The sequence below is a fragment of the Apostichopus japonicus genome, chromosome 23 (genome assembly GCF_037975245.1).
Source record: "Apostichopus japonicus isolate 1M-3 chromosome 23, ASM3797524v1, whole genome shotgun sequence".
NCBI classification, from domain to species: domain Eukaryota; kingdom Metazoa; phylum Echinodermata; class Holothuroidea; order Aspidochirotida; family Stichopodidae; genus Apostichopus; species Apostichopus japonicus.
In genome coordinates this window covers 2,699,307-2,723,829 of record NC_092583.1, presented here as the reverse complement: position 1 = coordinate 2,723,829, position 24,523 = coordinate 2,699,307, and the positions used below count along the sequence as shown (strand labels likewise).

At 39.7% G+C, this 24,523-nt stretch overlaps 3 protein-coding genes across 7 annotated transcripts in view; 2 read left to right on the top strand and 1 right to left on the bottom strand.

The window, feature by feature from the left end:
- The first annotated feature begins 234 nt into the window (after positions 1–234).
- On the top strand, positions 235–10,049 carry LOC139964948 (IgGFc-binding protein-like). Its single transcript, XM_071967051.1, has 5 exons — positions 235–375; positions 1,367–2,647; positions 6,890–7,228; positions 7,974–8,070; positions 9,836–10,049. Exons 1-5 carry the CDS (start codon positions 306–308, stop codon positions 9,873–9,875), a joined length of 1,827 nt encoding a protein of 608 aa, XP_071823152.1. The 5' UTR covers positions 235–305; the 3' UTR covers positions 9,876–10,049.
- Positions 10,050–10,111: 62 nt separating this feature from the next.
- Positions 10,112–20,405, top strand: LOC139964947 (IgGFc-binding protein-like). The gene is made up of 5 exons (XM_071967050.1): positions 10,112–10,762; positions 11,849–13,129; positions 17,059–17,397; positions 18,655–18,751; positions 19,793–20,405. The coding sequence occupies exons 1-5, from the start codon at positions 10,693–10,695 to the stop codon at positions 19,830–19,832; spliced, it is 1,827 nt and encodes a 608-aa protein (XP_071823151.1). The 5' UTR covers positions 10,112–10,692; the 3' UTR covers positions 19,833–20,405.
- A 385-nt stretch (positions 20,406–20,790) lies between these two features.
- Positions 20,791–24,523, bottom strand: part of LOC139964946 (uncharacterized) — a 182,035-nt gene continuing 178,302 nt past the window's right edge. For all 5 annotated transcript variants that reach the window (XM_071967049.1, XM_071967045.1, XM_071967047.1 and 2 more), the window contains one exon: positions 20,791–23,384. In XM_071967049.1, the coding sequence (XP_071823150.1) occupies positions 23,298–23,384 (87 nt within the window). In that variant the 3' untranslated portion in view covers positions 20,791–23,297. The remainder of the gene's footprint in view (positions 23,385–24,523) is intronic.

The following is a 24,523-nucleotide window of genomic DNA, read 5'->3' as shown; positions in this document are numbered from 1 at the left end:
GGGGAAATATGTAACCCCTCCAAATCGTTAACTGACGTCAAAACTATCTATACTACAGAAGTAAACCTTATACGGTTCCTGATTTACAGACTAAGTATTTTGACAGTTCAGAAATGACTCAGGCTTCCGTACAAGTGAAGTTTTAATCGGCCATTTGCTTCCTTCTTAATTTGCATCTTCCGTACTTACTGAGTAGGCGAAAAATTTAATTTTACTTCATCGTTGGTTACCTACTGGATATATTCACACAATATCTCTGCGTTAATAGGGTTTAGCATTATGTGTTGGAGCTAACGTGAAACAAAATGGCCACTTGGTTAAGTCTTTGTTTAATATTGCTCAAGATCTGTTTGGTCAGCACACAAGTTAAACACGGCAAGTATATTGTATAGGTTATATCCTTCTTTAATCTTAAATATAAATCTTCTTATGGAAGAGTATAAGAAACATTTTCATGTTATGTTCGTGATACAGACTGAAACCTTCGTCGTAGAATATTTCAACATATTTTAAGTTTGCCTTGATTTTGTTTTCTTTCTTGTTTTAGTTTCTAGTCAACTTTGTTATTTACTTTAATCAGAGTTTATAATAAATGAAAATGTTGTTCAAAAACATAAATTTAGAGTGAATGCATGTGTTTTATAAGTAAACGTACAAATGTATGTTTCTAGTTACTTTAAGCAATTGTAGCTTTGCTGGTTCAGCATAATATGCTACCATCAAGTATTTTCATTTTTTGCCCAAAGTAAGTTTCAAATTAGCGACAAAGCTAGCCTTACCAGCGAATGGCAATAACATCTTTACGCCCGATTCATATATGTAAATTAATTTAGACCTACGTATATATATATATATATATATATATATATATATATATATGGAGGACCTATATCTTTGTACTTTTTGTTTTACAGTCACAGATGCCTTCGCACTTTTGCTATATATAGAATTGTGGGAGGCGTACATATGTAGATATTTGATATTTCTTTTATAACAACCTGTCATATGCGTTTAAAGCATCTATTTTGACATGCATGCAACGGTTGTCCGATTAAAAATGTATCCGTCGCTTAAGAGTTAAAAATATATTCGGCGCTCAAGTACATTCACATACGGTCAAGAGGCTTTACACACAAATATACCCGGTTGCTTCAATATAACAATTTTTTTATAATTTCGATTCTATTTACCCAATTAACTATTTGGATGCACCAAATAGCTCAGGTCCATCTAAACTATTAACAAAATCAAGTGTTTTCGATAATTTCTTTATATGACGTCATAGTTGTGATGAAAGGATAAAGTCACGACGACCAATATATCGCGGTAATGGCTCTAAAACTAAATGTTTGATTTCTTACCGCAGCACCTATCCCAGATACCAGAGGACGTGAGTTTATCTTTGCCTTTCCTAGCAACTATGATACACCGGAAACCGTACAGGTTTACATCGGCGGTTTGTCGGTAGGGGAAACAAACGTCGAAGTGACTGTTCCATCCATAAACTTTGAACAGGTTCTAACCGTTGTAAATACCTCAGTCAGTAAAGTCAATATACCGGTAGGAGCGGTTTGTGCCGGAAATGGATTCCAGAACACAACCATTCTTATTCGCACAAGCAGAGACGTAAACGTACAGGCGATAAATTCTCTGTCTAAATCTACCGATGGATTCCTCGTCATCCCTACCGATGCTCTCGGTATGGAGTACTTCATATCGTCCTACACGACGGTCGGGAACGAAAAATCACAGTTTGTGATTTCAGCTAAAAGCGATTTAACAAGAATAAAAATTGTATCGATTCAAAAATTAAACTACGGAGGAACCATTTTCGCGGCAGGGGAGGAAATAATATTCGGTTTACAAAGAGGACAGACGATACAATTCCAATCAGCCAATGATTTGACTGGTACACAGATTACATCGGACAAAGCGATTGCTGTACTATCCGGCTCAACATGCACCGAAGTACCGCAGAAAACACCGCGATGTGACCACTTGGTTGAAATGATCCCACCTGTTGATACATGGGGCAAACGTTTCAGCCTGCAACCTTTACTGGATCGAGATTCTGGCTATATCATCAGAATAATCGCTGCCAGAGCCAACACCGTAGTGAAAGTCTCCGGGGAAACCGTTCAGATATCGCGATCTGGTCAGTTCATGGAGTTTAACCAACTTGCAAAGTTCCCTCTCGGTATTAACTCAAATAAACCGGTGTTGGTGGTTCAGTATGCTAAGGGAATGCAAGCAGACGGTGTGGGAGACCCATTCATGGTGATTATACCGCCAATTGAACAATATTTCAATGGTCTCGTCACGTTCGCGACCTTTGACGGGGCGGGGTCAAACAACATTACGAGTTACGCCGCTATCTCTGTGACATCACCTTCTTTATTTACTCCCTCTCTCAATGACGTCACCGTCTTAGCTGAAGAACCTGACGTCAGTGTTAATGGTGGTATGTCCAGTTTTGGCGCCGACCTGACGATACCATTATCCACAGGACCACAAATCATTTCGAATGTCATGCCAGACGGCTATTTCAGTGCCATCATATACGGGTTCGGTCCGGGTACGGCGTACGCATTTCCCGCTGGTTACAATCTTAGAAAGTTAACTTGTTCATCAAAGGACCCTCAGACAGGTAAGATCAAACATGAAAATTTTAGTGGCATGGTGTTTTCATTTCATATAAATATGAGAAGGTTTGCTCAAATCTAAATAAAAATTGAAGAAAATGTGTCCACATTACTGGGTTTCTTTTTGAAAGCTACGATCTTTTAGCTGTTTGCAAATTTTGTAATGCGATCGAAGACATTCTCTGGTAATACTTTAATCTAACAGTTTGATAAAATGAAACGGGCAGATTCCAATATTTGTTTAGGGGATTTTATGTTGTTGGGATCTGAAACGAGTACAACTCAGATTACGGTACAAATCTGCACAGGGAATCATAAACCGTCGAACGACTGATCCGCTCTCAACACCATTCCCCTAACATCAAGACTGTGACTATATGATCATCGTCAGGTGTTTATCACGATTCCACTCGAAAAAAGAACAGACATACTACACATGATCTTAGCCAAATGGCCGAGAAGCGATATCTGACTACGTTCATCGGTGGATACGTGTATACTGCCAACAAACTATCACTAACAAAATGAGAAACACATTAAGTCCAACGGATGAGTTCTAATTATGGAGGTGAAGGATACATCCACAATTAAGACACACACATTAAAAAAGGAAGCTTGATCCAAAATATTATCCAAAACATGAGGAGTAAAAACGGGGACACGGAAACAGGCATTACGTGAGATAAAATAAGACCGTTTTGGATTCACGACAGGTAACTTCAACAACACACTAAATACATATCGATGACGACATGTACACAAAAAATAATTTTTATTTCTAGAGATTCTTGTGACTAACAAGTAACTCAAATTGCTCGACCCATTTGAAAGGTAAACTGGTTCTAATAGATATGTTTAGATGACTAGCAATTTGTTAAATGGTTTCTGTTCCATTTATTTATTAGAATTTATCATTATTTGACGGTAACAAGTTTTATTTTTCTATTGACCAAACACTTTACTACTGTTAAATGGACAACTCTATTACATTAAAGACAAATTCTTAACAAAAAAGAAAAGGGATGGTCAGTGTTATTCTAAAGATAAGTTGAGATCGACAAACAACCTTTTTACTGTAAAATACCCCTATTAAATCAATCAAACAATCCAAACGCGGGGAAATAAGAGACTTGGTCCGTGTAATCCTTAAGGTTCTCCTTTGCTTTTCTGTTCACGTTTGTAAGTGAGATGAACCGATATTTTATTGAAAATGCTGTTATTATTTAGTTGATATCGAAGAAACGTCATCGTTTCACCAGAAACATTCGCAGATACCACTTTTACACGGATGGTTTGGTATGCCGATATATACCAGCTCGGAATGAGTGCGCCGCCGATTCCGAGGTTTCCATTGTTTTTTTCATTATCTCTTGATAGCTAAATGTGATGCTAGCTTCACCGAAGCGCAATATTCGCCATTTGTTTCAAGACCAAAGCACCGCCGATTGAAGCACTAAGCATTTAGCAATATATGCACAGTCCACGATAGAGAAGTAGCCAATTTGGGACAATTTTCCAGTGCTAGTACCACTCTCATATCATGCTTCGAAGTAGTCGCATAGGCGTAGGAGCCTCATTTGATTTGGGGGGGCTGTAACGACTTGCCCGAAAAATATAACCAAAATTTTTCGCGCGCACCGCGCGCGTTCCACATGTTAATGTGCATATCATATAGGTATTCTTCCGTTATTACATCACATGCCAATAACGTACAATCATTTTCCGTGTTATTACCCATCCATATTGGTTATAATTATTGGGGAAGTCCTTACAACAATAATGATAATAATAATATATGTTTAACCATTGAAAAATACATTGCAAATTCTTCTTCTCTCAGTATGTGCCAGTGGCGGAGCTAGGGGTATTGGTCTGGGGGGAGAGAATGGTCTTTAGGGGCGCTTTCGACACTATCTAAGCGGAGCGCCACCACAGGTTGGCGCGGAGCGTACAGAATTTTTTTGAGTAAAGATACTCCCTAGATCGCCGGAAATGACCCTTTCCAGGCCTTGCTAATTTGCAGATAAATGAAGAATAAATAGGTGTCATCGCCAGTTTTGTCAGAAAATTGCACCAACAAAATGTGACAAATGTAAATTGGTATTTCAGAGCGCAATAAAAAAGTCAATAATCGTGAATAAGTAAAATAAGTAAAAAAAGTGGTAAAAAAGCTGAAAAGGGCGCCAGCAGTCCATTTGAGTCCGTCAGGGGGTCATCCGCCCTTCTGACTGTATGGACGCGCCGCCACTGGTAGGTGACCGAAAAATTCTCAGCATATTGCCCAAATTTTCACCAAAAAACTTGAAAAACACACTGCAAATTATTATTCTTTCAGTAGGTGCCCGAAAAAATTCTTAGCATATTGCCTGAATTTTCACCAAAAAACTTGAAAAACACACTGCAAATTATTATTCTTTCAGTAGGTGCCCGAAAAAATTCTCAGCATATTGCCCGAATTTTCACCAAAAATTTGAAAACCATTGCAAATTATTATTCTTTCAATAGATGCCCGAAAATTTTTCAGCATATTGCCGAAGTTTCACCCCCCCCAAAAAATGAAAAACACACTGCAAATTATTATTCTTCCAGTAGGTGCCCGAAAAATTCTCAGAATATTGCCCGAATTTTCACCAAAAAATATGGTTGGGGGGGCTGCAGCCCCCCCCCCCCCAGCCCCCCCCCCCCCGCCTCCTACGCCTATGAGTAGTCGTACTGAAAGTATAAACAGTTTCCAACCTGTGACCTGACAAGAATAGCTAGATATTCATACTGCTCATACGGAAGAGTCGGACTGTGGAATTGCCATATAGTTGGATGTCCAACGGTAATCCCGTCCCTCCTACCCCACTGAAAATTCAGTTCACCTATACGGTCATGCAAAGCCGTTAGCCGAATGAAGGCTTTCGGCGTAACTCTTCATCGGGAAGCTTAGTCGTGTTGTACTAATTTTGTGTTACAGAAAGAGCTCTGTTGACGGTCAAACGTTACATTCCCTTTTTTTAGCGACTCAGGATGTATTCATTTACCGTGCATCCTTAATAATTATCTTGTGATCTGTCAACAAAGCGAGAACTTTAAATTTAAAGGCATTGAAGACTCGCCCCTAACTGCGTGCGGCCATCTGTAAAAGTTAACTTTCTATTGCTTGCAAGTGACGTTTTCTTCGTGTCGCTACAAAATGCAGACAGTAATGAAACGTGATACCTTGTTATCTTTAGCTGGACCTGAGATGTCTATAGGTGTATCGTTTATTCACTATGGGTATTGATCGCAGCTGTATGTACCGTCTGTACACTAATGTCTAATTACCGACGGTAGCAAGCTGTGTGTGTATTTTCTGGGATCAAAGGTGGTGTCTAACACTTCTGTTACACCTCATTCGAAACTAGGTCAGATTACTGGCATTCTTTGTGCGCGTGTCGTAAAGTACGACACACTTGGTGTTACTTGTACCGATCTCTGGTTAACACGTCACTTGTGTGTTTTATTCTCAAGCAATGTGTGTGTCTGATGTGTAACAGTGGCGTGCGGAAAGAGTGGCCGTACCTCCCTTCCCATCCCGCCCCTCAAATCCCGTAAACTATCAATGAGGCATCTCAGATTGAAGCACTTCCTAGAGTGTTTTCAAACGGCATATTAGTCCTGACTTTCACAAGTGCCTCATTTTCTGCCACAAGACGTTCATGATCATTATGAATTGAACCTAATGAAAAGATCTGAGCCTAAAGGTTTAGAATTAACTGTAGGCTAACCCCAGTACTGCCCGGGAAGGCATGATGACTGAAAAGTTGGGCGGAATGAATTCCATATCGTGCGGAATCAAGGCAGCAAACGTTATATGTTTTACCTTAATATAGTCTTAACTCTATGTTACTAATAAACATGATTGGTTCTTTGACACTTACGTACGTTACCACCTAACTATGACATGCTAGGTAAAACTATAACGTACTATGTATAACTATCACGTAATATGTATAACTATTACGTACTATGTATAAGTGTAACGTACTATGTATAACTTAAACGTACTATATATATATATTTGAACTATAACTTACAATGTGTAACTATAACGTACCAAGTATGAACTATAACTTACAATGTGTAACTATAAAAAACTATGCATAACTATGACGTACTATGAAAAACTATGACGTACTATGTATAACAATAATGTACTATAGCATGCATAACTGTGGTATACTGTGTAAAATTATAACAAATGATTTTTATTTATTGTACAGGAAATGTGCGAGAGTTTGAGTGCCCTATCTCTGAAGCACCTTTGGAAGGACCGCAGGCCCAGGCCCAGATAGGGTGTATGCCAGGCATGCCCTGTTACACGGGTGCTACCCCTTGTCACCCTGGTCTGACATGCTGGCCAGGCCAGGCTTCCTGGTTGCCTGGAGGATCAAACACTCAACAAACTTGGGTACCGCTACCGAATGAACCCCCACCGGAGCCCTTACCTGATGGTGTCGCTGGAGGTCTCATTCCTCTTAACCTAGCAAATCCTCCACCAAGACCTGTTTTTCCAGGGCAACCAGAATTGCCAAGACCACTTTTACCACCGGAGCAAGCGAGTATGTATACCTGAATGTCAACTAATGTCAAAATGAAAAGATTGGAATAAAATTACCAATACTGGTATGGGAGTAGCTCTTATAAGATGTGTATAAATGTAAAGTGTATATTATTGGCACACAATGTGTCCATCCACAGGTAGAGACAAAAATCTGTTGGTTTTAAGACTGTTTTAAGATGAACCGAACGCAAGCCACACATATACGAATAACCGTAGCCCATTTACCATGATTACTTCCAACCGTTTGGAATATAAAAGATGACATTAACCCTAATCATGCAACAATACCAGTACAGAACCATAGGATAGGCTACCCTTAATAATATCCCCCATTGGCTTACCACAGGAAATCGTCCAACTATAATGTGATCACTAACATCTGTTAGTTTTAGAGTTTCATATAAGTTTTAACACTCATTGGATAGCTGATCTGTTTCAGCGGTCGTCAAAAGACCAACTTATCTTTTCAGTTGATTTATTCTTTCATCTTCTGGAGTTATAAGAACCAGTTTAAACCAGAGAGGCAAACAAAGAACTAAATCACAAAGGAGGTAATTAACGTATGTACAGAAGGAAAGGAAAAAAAAGAATGGCAACAAGAGACTGCTGTTGGTCAAACCAGGCTTCACAAGTGATGGCGCAACGCAATGCAAATATGACTGTAACAACGACAATTGACATATTTCTGATACTCCGAGACATTAAGCAATTAATTAGTTCATTCTTTACTTTTCTCGTTACAGCTTGTTTCCCAGTTACCGCTGTGATTGCAGCCGTTGCAGCGCCAGTTATCGCCGTGTTCCTGGTTATGATAGTTATCGTGTTCGTCATTCTGTTAGGGTAAGTAAAGACATCCACTTAAAGGTAGCATACGCTCATTAAAAGCCCCATTGAATTACACACTAAATCATAAAAGTAATGTGGTCTCTAAGTCTAGATAGAAGTGTTCACTGGCTAAACGCTACCCATCACCGGATAGCTGACAAGTTGGCCTTTCAAGGCACCATCAAGTTTTGGTACCAGGACCATGTAGATTGTTTGCAATCCGAGCCGGAAGTTTTCGTCACTTGTAAACCAACCTCTTCACTCAGTGCTAAACAAATTTCCTACGCTGCTCCTGAGTGGCCTAAAGGGGTCTAAAATTGCCTCAATTGACCCAATTTTCTCACCACATGTAATCCAATTCATGCTCTTCAACATGCAAGCCACAAAAAAATAGATTATGATTGATAACAGGTCACAAAAGATGTTCTCCTGCTGCGTTTTGGCACTTTTCCTGAGAACAATGAGAACAAGGACAACAATCAAGCGGATTGATATAGACTCTAATAGGAGTATGCCACCTTAAAGGCATTGAAGATTCGCCCCAAGCCGCGTGCCGCCCTCTGAAAAAGTTAACTTCCCGTTGCTTGCAAATGACGTTTTCTTCTTGTCGCTACAAAATGCAGACAGTAATGAAACGTGATAACTTGGTATCTTTTATCTTGACCTGAGATGTCCACGCTGTTATGTACACTTTGTTGTGGGTATTGACCACAGCTGTATATATGTATTGAATATACACTAGTGTCTAATTACCGACGGTAACAAGCTGTGTGTGTATTTTCTGAGATCGATGGTGGTGTCTAACACTTCTGTTACACCTCATTCGAAACTTGGTCAGATTACCGGCAGTAGACGTTTCTTTTTGCGCGAGTCTTCACACTCTTTAAAAAGGGAGTGGGGGGGGGGGGGTAAAACAACCTGCAAACCAACCTGCCAATTTTAGGATGGTCCGAAAGACACTTAAAAAAATACCGCTTGAGGCCAAGGGTGCATAAGTGCATCGGGGATGGATCCAGGATTGTTTTTTCAAAAGGAGGTGGTGTTGCCACTGGGGCTGTTGAAGCCGATCCCATGTAGGCTGTCTGGGGGTCATCTAGCAGCAGAAACAATAAAGATAAGAAATGGTGCACTCTATTGCCCACTTATGCTACTTAGCTATACACGCACATAAGAGGGCTCAAATAACCAGGCGCGTAGCCGGGGGTGAAGGGGGCAGCCGCCCCCCCCCCACCTTGAGCATATTTTTGTTGTATGTATTTATGATATCGCCAGTAATTTCAAAAGAGAAAATGCTAAGATGCAACTTACAAGGCCTGGGAAGTGCCATTTCCAGCAGTTTTGGGAGGCATTTTCAGGCAAACTTTTCTTGTGCGCTTCGCGCCAACATAGTGGCGCTGCGCTTAGATAGTTTGCAATGCCGTATCTACGGCTCTGATAGTTTGCCTACAGTTTCACCCCTCCCTTGGCAAATTCCTCGCTACACGCCTGCAAATAACTACTTCAATTTCTTTCTTTGTGGGACTGAAAAATGGTGGAGTGGGATGTGTACACATGCACCCACACACTTGAATATGTGGCTGTGCATTGTATTAGTGTATTCATTAATTATGTTAATTACCAAGTTATACCACTGACAAACCCTGAAGTTTTAGGAAGGCGAGGGAGATAAGAAGGAAGGGGATGAATAGTATGAGGGCTAGGTGATTGGAAAATAAAGTTATTCCGCATCAACTTAGACTTTGTCCTTAGCTGTCTCATTTCCTTTGTTTTAATCTTTCAGGCGGTTGCCATTGTTACCTGCACGGCCGCGCAAACGTTGAAGATGGGCCAACTAATGAGGAACAGACTTAAAAGAGGTCACCCAGGATTGCCGCCAAAATTGCTAGAATGAAAAATAACAAATGGCTCACAGACAGACACAATAACTTAAAATCTTGTCCAAATTTTGGCCAGAATTATGTTGCTGTTGTTTCGTATCATTATTTTATAACAATGATGGGGTGCAGCAATGGAAGTAGAGGGGTGGGGGGGGGGGGTCGGGGAGATATGTAACCCCTCCATATCTTTAACTGAAGTCAATACTAGGCCTATCTATATTACAGAAGTAAACCTTATACGGTTCCTGATTTACAGACTAAGTATTTTGACAGTTCAGGAAATGACTTAAGCTTTTAAATGTATTGAGCAATTGAATATTTCATCACGTGTTCCGGATTCACAGAATATCTCAAGGTATATTATTGAGCCCCTTATAAAAGGAAGCAACGAGAAAATTCATAGTGTAGACCAGGTTGATCTGCACTTAAAAATCTCAACCGTGGTCAATTATCCAATACGGAGGATCTTAAAATGCATCATTGTGTGGTCATTTGAATAAATACAAACAACTTTTCCTCAGTTTCAATCATATTTGTCAGACATTCTATTATTAGTATCAAATAATGGTTACTTAAAGCTTCCGTACAAGAGAAGTTTTCATCGGCCATTTGCTTCCTTCTTAATTTGCATCTTCCGTACTTACTGAGGAAGCGATAATTTTAATTTTAGTTCATTGTTGGTTACCTACTGGATATATTCACACAATATCTTTGCGTTAATAGGGTTTCGCATTATGTGTTGGAGCTAACGTGAAACAAAATGGCCACTTGGTTAAGTCTTTGTTTAATATTGCTCAAGATCTGTTTGGTCAGCACACAAGTTAAACACGGCAAGTATATTGTATAGGTTATATCCTTCTTTAATCTTAAATATAAATCTTCTTATGGAAGAGTATAAGAAACATTTTCATGTTATGTTCGTGATACTGACTGAAACCTTCGTCATACAATATTTCAACATATTTTCAGTTTGCCTTGATTTTGTTTTCTTTCTTGTTTTAGTTTCTAGTCAACTTTGTTATTTACTTTAATCAGATTTTGTTATAAATAAAAATGATGTTCAAAAACATCAGTTTAAGGTGAATGCATGTGTTTTATAACTAAACGTACAAATGTATGTTTCTAGCTACTTTAAGCAATTGGAGCTTTGCTGGTTCAGCATAATATGCTACCATCAAGTATTTTAATTTTTTGTCCCAAAGTAAGTTTCAAATTAGCGACAAAGCTGCCTTACCAGCGAATGGCAATAACATCTTTACGCCCGATTCATATATGTAAATTAATTTAGGCCAACGTATAAATATATATGGAGGACCTATATCTTTGTACTTTTTGTTTTACAGACACATGTTACTTCGTAATTTTGCTATACATAGAAGTGTGGGAGGCGTACATATGTAGATATTTGATGTTTCTTTTGTAGAGACCTGTCATATAGGATTAAAGCATCTATTTTGACATACACATGTGCCTCCGTACTTTTGCTATATATAGAAGTGTGGGAGGCGTACATATATAGATATTTGATGTTTGTTTTGTAACAACCTGTCATATGCGTTTAAAGCATCTATTTTGACATGCATGCAACGGTTGTCCGATTAAAAATGTATCCGGCGCTCAAGTGCTAAAAAAATATTCGGCGCTCAAGTGCATTTTCATACGGTCAAGAGACTTTACACACAAATATACCCGGTTGCTTTCAGTATAACTTTTATTTTTAATTTCGATTCTACTTACTCTATTAAATATTGGATGCACCAAATAGCTCAGGTCCATCTAAACTATTAACAAAATCAAGTGTTTTTGACAATTTCTTTATATGACGTCATAGTTGTGGTTAAAGGATAAAGTCGCGAAGACGACCAATATATCGCGGTAATGGCTCTAATAACTAAATGTTTGATTTCTTACCGCAGCACCTATCCCAGATACCAGAGGACGTGAGTTTATCTTTGCCTTTCCTAGCAACTATGATACACCGGAAACCGTACAAGTTCACATCGGCGGTTTGTCGGTAGGGGAAACACACGTCGAAGTTACTGTTCCATCCATAAACTTTGAACAGATTCTAACCGTTGTAAATACCTCAGTCAGTAAAGTCAATATACCGGTAGGCGCGGTTTGTGCGGGAAATGGATTCCAGAACACAACCATTCTTATTCGTACAAGCAGAGACGTAAACGTACAAGCGATAAATTCTCTGTCTAAATCTACCGATGGATTCCTCGTCATTCCTACCGATGCTCTCGGTATGGAGTACTTGATACCGTCCTATACGACGGTCGGAAACGAAAAATCACAGTTTGTGATTTCAGCTAAAAGCGATTTAACAAGAATAAAAATTGTATCAATTCAAAAGTTAAACTACGGAGGAACCATTTTCGCGGCAGGGGAGGAAATAATATTCGGTTTACAAAGAGGACAGACGATACAATTCCAATCAGCCAATGATTTGACTGGTACACAGATTACATCGGACAAAGCGATTGCAGTACTATCCGGCTCAACATGCACCGAAGTACCGCAGAAAACATCGCGATGTGACCACTTAGTTGAAATGATCCCACCTGTTGATACATGGGGCAAACGTTTCAGCCTGCAACCTTTACTGGATCGAGATTCTGGCTATATCATCAGAATAATCGCTGCCAGAGCCAACACCGTAGTGAAAGTCTCCGGGGAAACCGTTCAGATATCGAGATCTGGTCAGTTCATGGAGTTTAACCAACTTGCAAAGTTCCCTCTCGGTATTAACTCAAATAAACCGGTGTTGGTGGTTCAGTATGCTAAGGGAATGCAAGCAGACGGTGTGGGAGACCCATTCATGGTGATTATACCGCCAATTGAACAATATTTGAATGGTCTCGTCACGTTCGCGACCTTTGACGGGGCGGGGTCAAACAACATTACGAGTTACGCCGCTATCTCTGTGACTTCACCTTCTTTATTTACTCTCACTCTCAATGGTGTCACCGTCTTAGCTAAAGAACCTGATGTCAGTGTTAATGGTGGTATGTTCAGTTTTGGCGCCGACCGGACGATACCATTATCCACAGGACCACAAATCATTTCGAATGACATGCCAGACGGCTATTTCAGTGCCATCATATACGGGTTCGGTCCGGGTACGGCGTACGCATTTCCCGCTGGTTACAATCTTAGAAAGTTAACTTGTTCATCAAAGGACCCTCAGACAGGTAAGATCAAACATGAAAGTTTTAGTGACATTGTGTTCTCACTTCATATATGAGAAGGTTTGCTCAAATCTTAAGAAAAATTGAGGAACATGTGTCCACATTACTGGTTTCTTTTTGAAAGCTACGATATTTTAGTTGTTTGTAAATTTTGTAATGCGATCGAAGACATTCTCTGGTAATACTTTAATGTGACAGTTTGATAAAATGATACGGGCAGATTCCAATATATGTTTAGGGGATTTTATGTTGCTGGGATCTGAAACGAGTACAACTCAAATTACGGTACAACTCTGCACATGGAATTATAAACCGTCGAACGACTGATCCGCTCTCAAAACCATTCCCATAACATCAAGACTGTGACTATATGATCATCGTCAGGTGTGTATCACGATTCCACTCGGAAAAAAAAACAAAAAAAAAACAGATATACTACCATACATGATCTTAGCCAAATGGCCGAGAAGCGATATCTGACTATACGTTCATCAGTGGATACGTGTATACTGCCAACAAACTATCACTAACAAAATGAGAAACACATTAAGTCCAACGGATGAGTTCTAATTAGGGAGGTGAAGGATACATCCACAGTTTAAGAGACAAACAGTTTAAGAAAGATAAAGAAAAAAAACCAGGAAGCTTGATCCAAATTATTATCCATAACATGACGAGTAAAAAAAGAGACACGGAAATAGGTATTACGTGAGTTAAACAAGACCAGTTGGATTCATGACAGGTAACTTTAACGACACGCCAAATACATATCCATGGCGACATGTACGCTACTAAAGGTAGCATACTCCTATTAGAGTCTATATCCATCCGCTCGATTGTTCTCCTATCTCAGGAAAAGTTCCAAAAAAGCAGCAGGAGAACGTCTTTTTTGACCTGTTATCAATCATGATCTATTTTTTCTTGGCTTGCATGTTGAAGAGCATGAATGGAAGTACATGTGGTGAGAAAATTGGGTCAATTGAGGCAATTTTAGACCCCTTAAGGCCTCACAGGAGCTGCGTAGGAAAATTGTTTACTACTGAGTGAAGAGGTTCCTTTACAAGTGACGAAAACTTCCGGCTCGGATAGCAAAAAATCTGCGCCGTCATGGTACCGAAAATTGATGGTGCTATGAAAGGCCAACTTGTCAGCTATCCGGTGATGGGTAGCGTTTAGCTAGTGAACACTTCTATCTAGACTTAGAGACCACATTACTTATGTGATTTAGTGTGTAAGTCAATGGGGCTTTTAATGGGCGTATGCTACCTTAAAGGTCGAGACGCGAGCACAACAAATAATTTTATTTATAGAGAATCTTGTGACAAACATGTTTCTCAAATTGCTCGAACCATTTGAAAGGTAAATGGTTTCTGTTCCATTTATTTATTAGAATTTATCATTATTTGACGGTAACAAGTTTTTTTTCTATTGACAAAACACCTTACTACTGTAAAGTTATGGACAACTCTATATAACAGTATAAGGGATGGTCAGTGTTATTCTAAAGATGAGCTGAGATTGACAAACAACTTTTTATACTGTAAATTACCCCTATTAAATAAATGGAACAATCCAAACGTAGGGAAATAAGAGACTTGGTCCGTGAAATCTGCAAGGTTCTCCTTTGCTTTTCTGTTCACGTTTCTTAGTGAGATGAACCGATATTTTACTGAAAATAATGTTGTTATTTAAGTGATATTACAGTAACGTCATCGTTTCACCAGAAACATTCGCAGATAGCACTGAAAGTATAAACAGTTCCCAACCTTTGACCTGACAATAATTGCTAGATATTCATACTGCTCATACGAAAGAGTCGGACTGTGGAATTGTCATATAGTTGGATGTCCAACGGTAATCCCGTCCCTCCTTCCTCATTGAAAATTGCAATTCACCTATACGGTTATGCAAAGCCGTTAGCCGAATGAAGGCTTTCGGCGTAACTCTTCATCAGTTAACTAAGTAGTGTTGTACTAATTTTGTGTTACAGAGAGAGCTCTGTTGAGGGTCAAACGTTACATTCCCTTTTTTTTAGCGACTCAGGATGTATTCAATTACCGTGCATCCTTAAAAATTATCTTGTGATCTGTCAACAAAGCGAGAACTTTAAATTTAAAGGCATTGAAGACTCGCCCCGAACCGCGTGCGGCCATCTGTAAAAGTTAACTTTCTGTTGCTTGCAAGTGACGTTTTGTTCGTGTCGCTACAAAATGCAGACAGTAAATGAAACGTGATACCTTGTTATCTTTAGCTGGACCTGAGATGTCCATCGCTGTATCGTTTATACACTGTGCTTTGGGTATTGACCGCAGCTGTATGTACTGACTGAACACTAGTGTCTATTTACCGACGGTAGCAAGCTGTGTGTGTATTTTCTGGGATCGATGGTGGTGTCTAACAATCCTGTTACACCTCAATCGAAACTAGGTCAGATTACCAGCATTGGACGTTCCTTTGTGCGCGAGTCTTCACACGCTTTAACCTATCCAGCTTGTCTCATAGCGTCAACGTTAAGTACGGCACACTTGGTGTTACTTGTACCGATCTCTGGTTAACACGTCACTTGTGTGTTTTATTCTCAAGCAGTGTGTGTGTCTGATGTGTAACAGTGGCGTGCGGAAAAGGTGGCCGTAGGCTCCCTTCCCATCCCCGCCCCCTCAAATCCCGTAAACTATCGATGAGGCATCTCATATTTAAAATGGTCATGACACGACAATTTCAACGTCCTGTCTTTTTGGGATCATCTAAGCATGTTCTCTAGAACATATCCAGTTGAAAACTTGATTTTTCCCTTCGGAATTGAGAATTAATTTACCCTCGTTCGCCCGAAAAATTTTCCTAATCTCATGACGTCATGTGACGCCATCTTAGGAATTTCTTAGTGTTTTCAAACGGCATATTTATCCTGCCTTTCGCAAGTGCCTCATTTTCTGCCACAAGACGTTCATGATCATTATGAGTTGAACCCAATGAAAATATTTGAGCCTAAATGGTTTGTAATTAGGACACATGTAACGGTAGGCTAACGGAAAGACATGATGACTGAAAAGTTTGGGTGGAATGAATTCCATATCATATGGAATCAAGGTAGCAATCGTTATATGTTTTACCTTAATAGTCTTAACCAGTGGCGTAGGAAGGTACTTTTGAGTGGGGGGCAGCTGAAGACTGATGGCCGGCCTGGGGGAGGGGTCTAAGGGGAGGGGGTGCCCCCTCCCCTTTGGAATTTTTTGCATTTCCAGGTGGCCTCAGATGCAATTTGGTGCAATATAGCACACTTCAACACGCACTCCATTTTGTAAACTTAATTTTGTATTTTCACCTGGCCTTAGATGCAATTTGGTGCTCCAAATGAGATTTTTTTTCTCATTTGGAAATGAAAGAGGGGTTTTCTGACTTGCGAACCGGGAGGGGGGGGGGGCGGAATGATACTTCCGCCCCTCCACATTTTTCACTGGGGGGGGGGGCTGGCGCCCCCCAGCCCCCCGGTTCCTACGCCCTTGGTCTTAACTCTATGTTACTAATAAACATGATTGGTTCATAGACACTCACGTACGTTACGGTACCACCTAACTATGACATGCTAGGTAAAACTATAACGTACTATGTATAACTATCACGTACTACGTATAACTATAACGTACTATAAATAACTATCACGTACTATGTGTAACTATGACGTACCATGTTTAACTATAACGTACTATGTATAACTTAAACGTACTCTATATTTAAACTATAACTTACAATGTGTAACTATAACGTACCAAGTATAACTATAACTTACTATGTATAACTACAACAAAAAAACTATGCATAACTATGTCGTACTATGTAAAACTATGACATACTATGAATAGATGTAATGTACTGTAGCATAACTGTGGTATACTCTGTAAAAATATAACAAATAATTTTTATTTATTGTACAGGAAATGTGCGAGAGTTTGAGTGCCCTATCTCTGAAGCACCTTTGGAAGGACCGCAGGCCCAGGCCCAGATAGGATGTATGCCAGGCATGCCCTGTTACACGGGTGCTATCCCATGTCAACCTGGTCAACCATGCTGGCCAGGACAGACTCCCTGGTTGCCTGGAGGATCAAACACTCAACAAACTTGGGTACCGATACTGAATGAACCCATACCGGAACCCTTACCTGATGGTGTCGCTGGAGGTCTCATTCCTCTTAACCTAGCACCTGCTCCACCAAGAGCTCTGTATCCAGGGCAACCAGAATTGCCAAGACCACTTTTACCACCGGAGCGAGCGAGTATGTATACCTGAATGTCAACTAATGTCAAAATGAAAAGATTAGAACAAAATTACCAAAACTGGTATGGAAGTAGCTCTTGTAAGATGTGTATAAATGTAAAGTGTATATTATTGGCACACAATGTGTCCATCCACAGGTAGAGACAAAAATCTGTTGGTTTTAAGACTGTTTTAAGATGAAGCGAACGCAAGCCACACAGTAACGAATAACCGTAGCCCATTTACCATGATTACTTCCAACCGTTTGGAATGTAAAAGATGACGATAACCCTAATCATGCAACAATACTAGTACAGAACCATAGGATAGGCTAACCTTAATTATATCCCCCATTGGCTTACCACAGGAAATCGTCCAACTATAATGTGATCACTAACATCTGTTAGTTTTAGAGTTTTATATAAGTTTTAACACTCATTGGATAGCTGATCTGTTTCAGCGGTCGTCAAAGACCAACTTATCTTTTCTGTTGATTTATTCTTTCATCTTCTGGAGTATTATAAGAACCAGTTTAAACCAGAGAGGCAAACAAATGAATAAATCACAGTGGAGGTAATTAACGTATGTACAAAAGGAAAGGAAAAAAAGAAGAATGGTAACAAGAGATAGTTGTTGGCCAAACCAGTATTCAGGTAGCATACGCCCATTAAAAGCCCCATTGACTTAAACATTAAATCACAAAAGTAATGAGGTCTCTAGAAGTAATGTGGTCACAAAAATAATGTGGTCTCTAAGTCTAGATAGAAGTTTTCACTAGCTAAACGCTACCCATCACCGGATAGCTGACAAGTTGGCCTTTCATGGCACCATCAATTTTCGGTACCATGACACGCACATTTTTTGCTATCCGAGCCGGAAGTTTTCGTCACTTTAAACAAACCTCTTCACTCAGTAGTAAACAATTTTCATACGCAGTTCCTGGGATGGGAGGCCTAAAGGGGTCTAAAATTGCCTTAATTGACCCAATTTTCTCATCACATGTACTTCCATTCATGCTCATCAACATGCAAGCCACGAAAAAAATTATGATTGATAACAGGTCATAAAAGATGTTCTCCTGTTGCTTTTTGGCACTTTTCCTGAGATAGGAGAACAATCGAGCGGATGGATATAGACTCTAATAGGAGTATGCCACCTATACAAGTGATGGCGCAACGCAATGCAAATATCACTGTAAAAACGACAATTGATATATTTCTTATACTCCGAGACATTAAGCAATTCATTAGTTCATTCTTTACATTTCTCGTTACAGCTTGTTTCCCAGTTACCGCTGTGATTGCAGCCGTTGCAGCGCCAGGTATTGTCATGTTCCTGGTTATGCTAGTTATCGTGTTCGCCATTTTCTTAGGGTAAGTAAAAGACATCCACTTTAAAGGCATTGAAGACCGGCCCCACACCGCGTGCCGCGCTCAGAAAAAGTTAACTTTCCGTTGCTGTGTGTGTATTTTCTGGGATCGATGGTGGTGTCTTACACTTCTGTTACACCTCATTCGAAAGTAGGTCAGATTACCGGCATTAGACGTTTCTTTTTTGCGCGAGTCTTCACACTCTTTAACAGGGGAGTGTGTGTGTGTGAGGGGGGGGGGTAAAAAAAACCTTCAAACCAACCTGCCAATTTTAAGATGGTCTGTAGGGTCACTGAAAAAAATTACCACTTGAGGCCAAGGGTGCAGAAGTGTATCGGGGATGGATCCAGGTTTTTCAAAAGGAGGTGGTGTTGCAACTGGGGCTGTTGAAGCCGACTCCCATGTAGAGTCTGTCTGGGGGTCCTCCAGCAGCAGAAACAATATAGCTAAATGAAAGGAGCATTCTAGTGCCCACTTATGCTACTTAGCTATACACACACATAAGAGTGCTCAAATAACTATACTTCAATTTCTTTCTTTGTGGGACTGAAAAATGGTGGAGAGTGGGATGCGTACACATGCACCCACACTCTTTAATATGTGACTGTGCATCGCATTAGTGTATTAGTGTAGTCATTACTTATGTTAACTATGTGTATTAGATCCTCCTGCAAGCAGGAACTCGCGAAGAAGCCTCATTGGCTTATCAAAGCCGCAAGCTGACCGAAGTCAGTCTCTTACATTCATATTTAACGTCCATGATTATGAATTGTTAATTGTCAACAACTCTGTAACTGGACGACATACATTAATTTGGGAGTGACTCGAACCGGGGACCTTGTGATTGAAAGGCACCGGCGTTAACCACTGAGCTAACACTCCACGAAGTCATTCCACTGACACACCCAGAAGTTTCAGGAAGGCGAAGGAGATAAGAAGGGGATTGAGTAGTATGAAGGCTAGGTGTTCTGGAAAATAAAGTTATTCCGCACCAACTTAGAATTAGTCCTCAACTGTCTCTTTTCCATTGTGTTTATCTTTCAGGCGGTTTCCATGGTTACCTCCACGGCTGCGCAAACGTTGAAGATGGGCCAACTAATGAGGAACACACTAAAAAGAGGTCACTTAGGATTGCCGCCAAAATTGCTAGAATGTAAAATAACAAATGGTTCAGGGACAGACACAATAACTTAAAATCTTGTCCAAATTTTGGCCATTATTATTTTGCTGTTGCTTCGTACCATTATTTTATAACAATGATGGGGTGAAGCAAGGGAGGTGGAGGGGTGTGGGGGGGGGAGATATAAGATAATTTGAAACATCTTTCTTTTGTTTTGGAACTGTTAATGTGTTCTTATAGCTTACTTGGTATACAATTTTACTATAGTCAACCTGACATTGTTAAATAGCACAGACTGTGTATTTTGATATAGTATGTAAAAACAAGTGGGCCAGACATTTCGATCACGTCAGGCCCACATACTTTTACACATTCTCTTACACAGGCTCTCTTGTGGATAAGTTTGCTAACAGTTTTATTTTATTTTTATTTTGCTATTGTGTTAGTAATAGCCATACAAGTGTTTGTTTGGGCTAGTTAACAATTGTCATATGTATGGTGTCTCTGCATAATACAACAAATTCTGTATCAACAATATCACACACCTATGGTCAATGTATTTGTGTTCTTATTCAGTCAAACTTTTATGAATTCCACTGTCTAGAGGGAATGGGGGAGTGGATGGGCGGGGGGGGGGGAGGCGGAGGGGTGGACTGGCTGAGGAAGGCACTTAACGTCTGCCTAACAACTTACTCCAATGTGATCTCTCTCTCTCCATTCAAGATTCCCAGTTCAATGGGGGGGGGTGCTCAGTGGGGTCGGGTGTGGGGGGCATTTGTTGACAAGAGGGAGCATTGTTTGAACGAGGCACCTTGACTCTGACATTATAAAAATACAAGAACCATCTCGAGTCCCCGTTCATGATGTCCAAGAACCTTCAGCATCAAAACTTAATTGAAGAACAAAGACAAGACAACTGAAATTCACAAAAAAATTAAAGTTTATTTTCCAAACATATGGGAGGTAATAAACTTGAATCATACACTAAAATATAAAATATCTCACATATTTTGTTCATTTATTCATTTCTTTACTTATTTATGTATTAGTATTTCATAGTTCAGCCATATTAAAATTAAGTCCTCTATTTTGTTCTTTCCTTAAAGAATATGCCAATACGAGAAAATTTACAGTAAATTCACACAAAAAAACAACACAATTGTCATAAATTTGGCAGGTACCTTAATAAAGGTATTTAGACAACGGTCTACAACAACAATAGTACGGAATTTGAATGAAAGGCAAAACAGAATATAATAATATTATCATAATGACAACCATAATCATAAAAATTATTATAATAATTATAATAATAATAAGAATAATTATAATAAATAGGCTACTGGTATAATGAAATAATATGTCATATTTTGAAAGGCTAAATGTACACGTTTTACAGAGGTTTTCACTTGCCACCACAAGTACTTAACACACACACACAATCAATCTTAGCAAGGCCCAATAGAGAAACAAAGCCAGAATAAAAAAAAAGGAACCTCCACAAAGCACCAAGTTTAAAGAGGCCAAAAAAATGAATTGAACTAACCTTTGATCAAAGCACCAAGCATTGTCAATCTTAGGATTAGGCTTCAACAAGCCCCCCCCCAAGCACCCCACCCCCATCACACCTTCCCAGGCCTTCCCTCAGGTAAAGCTAGAGGGGTAAAAAATGGTTGAATTTATTCAACCGCAAAGAGACCTTAAACACTGTAAGACCAGAGATTTTGTAACCCCACATGATACCAAACATCACCACGGCAACATGATTGGACCTATCAGATAACCCAAAACCTCACAGCTTACAAGATAGTCACATGTACTGTTACAGAGAAGGCACAGTTAAAAGCAATTGCCCATGATCAAAGTCATCAATAAATCTTGTTAATTCCTTAAACTTAATGTTAGATATAATTCTGGTTTTGATTGGCCGTGATTCAAACCTGTAATCTCTATAATAAGGTTGTTATTTCCATGCACAGTCTTGTTGTACTGTCTCCTGGGTAACAAAATAGTCACAGTACGAATTGCTCAATTCTTAACATTAGTGACCATTATTTGAATTACTAGCATATTTGGGAGGAAGAAGTCTTGGATAGGTTTATGGGCATACCTCCACAAAAATGTGGTTATCACACCTTTTATTATTTAGCACAAGCTTCCCATAGACGCTTTTCAGAAACTGTCATATGTTTGACACCTTACCCCTTCCCCAGCCTTCTTCATCTCATTGGCTATAGTACCATCTTATGACAGTTAGCTTTTCATACTGTCACAACATCACTGTCACAACATCACTGTCACCATGTCCCTGTCACCATGTTGCTGTAATTCCTTCCCCTCCAACACATACATTATTTACAATGATCATTGCAACATTCTTCACATTTTTTTTTATTTCATACCGATCACTTATAAGTCTTGAAACATTACAAAATGAAACGACAACTATACCGTCACAAATCAAGCTGCACTGGAAAACGTTGCGTAGGCTTCAACTGCATGTTGTATGTAGTATCGATCAAGAGTGGTTAAATTATAACAGAAAAATAGAACCTTTGTTATTACCTCCAGTACCACGACAATAATAAGATATAAAAAGAAAAAAAATGATATTAAATAAGTGAACACTATTAATGATTTATTGCCTCTTTGAAACTGAATGACTTTCGTACAGCTAACATAACAACTCCATCTTAAGTTACACTCCTGCCCAAGACTTGGTCAAGTCCTAACAGTGACTGCATATGAAAAATATCGGTCATCCGAGATTCCATTTTGGTCTTTTCATTTCGACTATTTCTCATTTAAGATAATGTACAGCTAAGATAGGGAAAGATGTTCTGAGAATGTAAAGACCATCCACCTAGGAAATTATTATTTATATTTTTCTGTTTTTGGAAATACTTTCTATTATTGTTAGCTCTGAATCAGGGTTTTCAAAAGTATCAAAATAATTGATTCATCTTGCTAAACTTTAAAAGTTTGTAATCATTCAAAAACCATTTTTTTTCCTTCCTCCCCCTAACATACTCTACAAAGCCTCTCCCGCAAGTAACAATGTAGGATGTGTGCATAGCATGTACAGTGTGTGGGAAGGCTGCAAATAAACAAATTATAATAATATTATTGTCTGGAAGAATTTTAAGATTAAGATTTTAAGCACTTCTAGCACCATTTCAAAACAACAAAAAACTTAAAGGAAAAGAATAAGAATGATACAAATGCACTTTTTAATATTTGTCCCCATGGGATAGATTCTCTACTGTATATTTATTTAGAAGCTAAGAGATAGGCTTTTAAGCTCTCAAGGTGTATATAACAACTACTTCTCCCCCCTACAGACGCATCTATAAACTCTACGTTTAACACTGCTATCGATCGACCCGTAAAAGAAAAGACAAAAAACACAAACAAGGTCGGCGTTCTTCATCAAAAAAGACCTGCATTCTTTTTCAGCTCTGTTTTCTTCCACGACTGTAGTTTCTGAAACTCTTCTCTCGTCACTGTTAGTACTTTCTATGAGATCGAAGAAAGAGAATTATATATCGGAGTTTGAACAACCCATCTTAGATAAGTGTCTAATATTAAAGGGGCCACAGACTGCCCTCCCCTCACTTGCCCCCCCAACCCCCACCCTCTCCCCCCACTGAACACCAACACGTCTCAACTTGACCGTCATGACCTAGTATTTCTTGATATTGTTCCAGCCCTACATTCTTACAACTGACATCTACACAATTAATGACTTATGAGCAAACTCTAAGCTTTCTTTTAGTGACAGGCGCTTGTTTAGATTGGATACAAAATTGACTTTCCCCATGATTGGTTACATTTGTGTAAACTGGGCAGATTTAATTATGGACCCCTGTGCAAAGCCAGCTGTCAGTCAGGAAAATGCTAGGAGTTGAGTTTCTTAAACTAAAGCCTGCTTAAAACCTGGCAATCCACAATTTTCCATGTTACGATGAACGGGTTATAAATCCAGGTCGCTTTCAGTCGGGCAGTGTGAGGTCTAAGCGGGGCAGTGTGTTGTCTCAGCGGGGCAGTGTGTGGTCTCAGGTGGGCAGAGTGAGGTCTCAGTGGGGCAGTGTGTTGTCTCAGTGGGACAGTTGTGTGGTCTCAGTGGGGGCAGTGTGTGGTCTCAGTGGGGGCAGTGTGTGGTCTCAGTCGGGCCAGTGTGTGGTCTCAGTCGGGCCAGTGTGTGGTCTCAGTGGGGGCCAGTGTGTGGTCTCAGTGGGGGGCAGTGTGTGGTCTCAGTGGGGGCAGTGTGTGGTTTCAGTGGGGGCAGTGTGTGGTTTCAGTGGGGGCAGTGTGAGCTCTAAGTGCGGCAGTGTGTTGTGTGAGTGGGGCGGTTTGTGGCCGTAGTCGACACATGGAAACAACATATTAGGGAAGCCCATATTTACAAACCTCTTTCAAGGTTTGTTTTAAAATTCCTTTTTCAGGGTTGGGTTTCTGTTGAGCTTGAAATTTTTTTTAGCTTTCATAAATAATGGCACCCCTTCAGGAAATCCCCAGCAAAGACAGTGATGGAAAATGGATCAATACCAACAGGGGGGGCACTTGGTAAAGGTACAGGACTTTTAATCCTGTCATAACTTCTTTCAATTCCTTTTCAAGCCAGTCTCTGCATGATTGTAAAAATTACTCAGAAG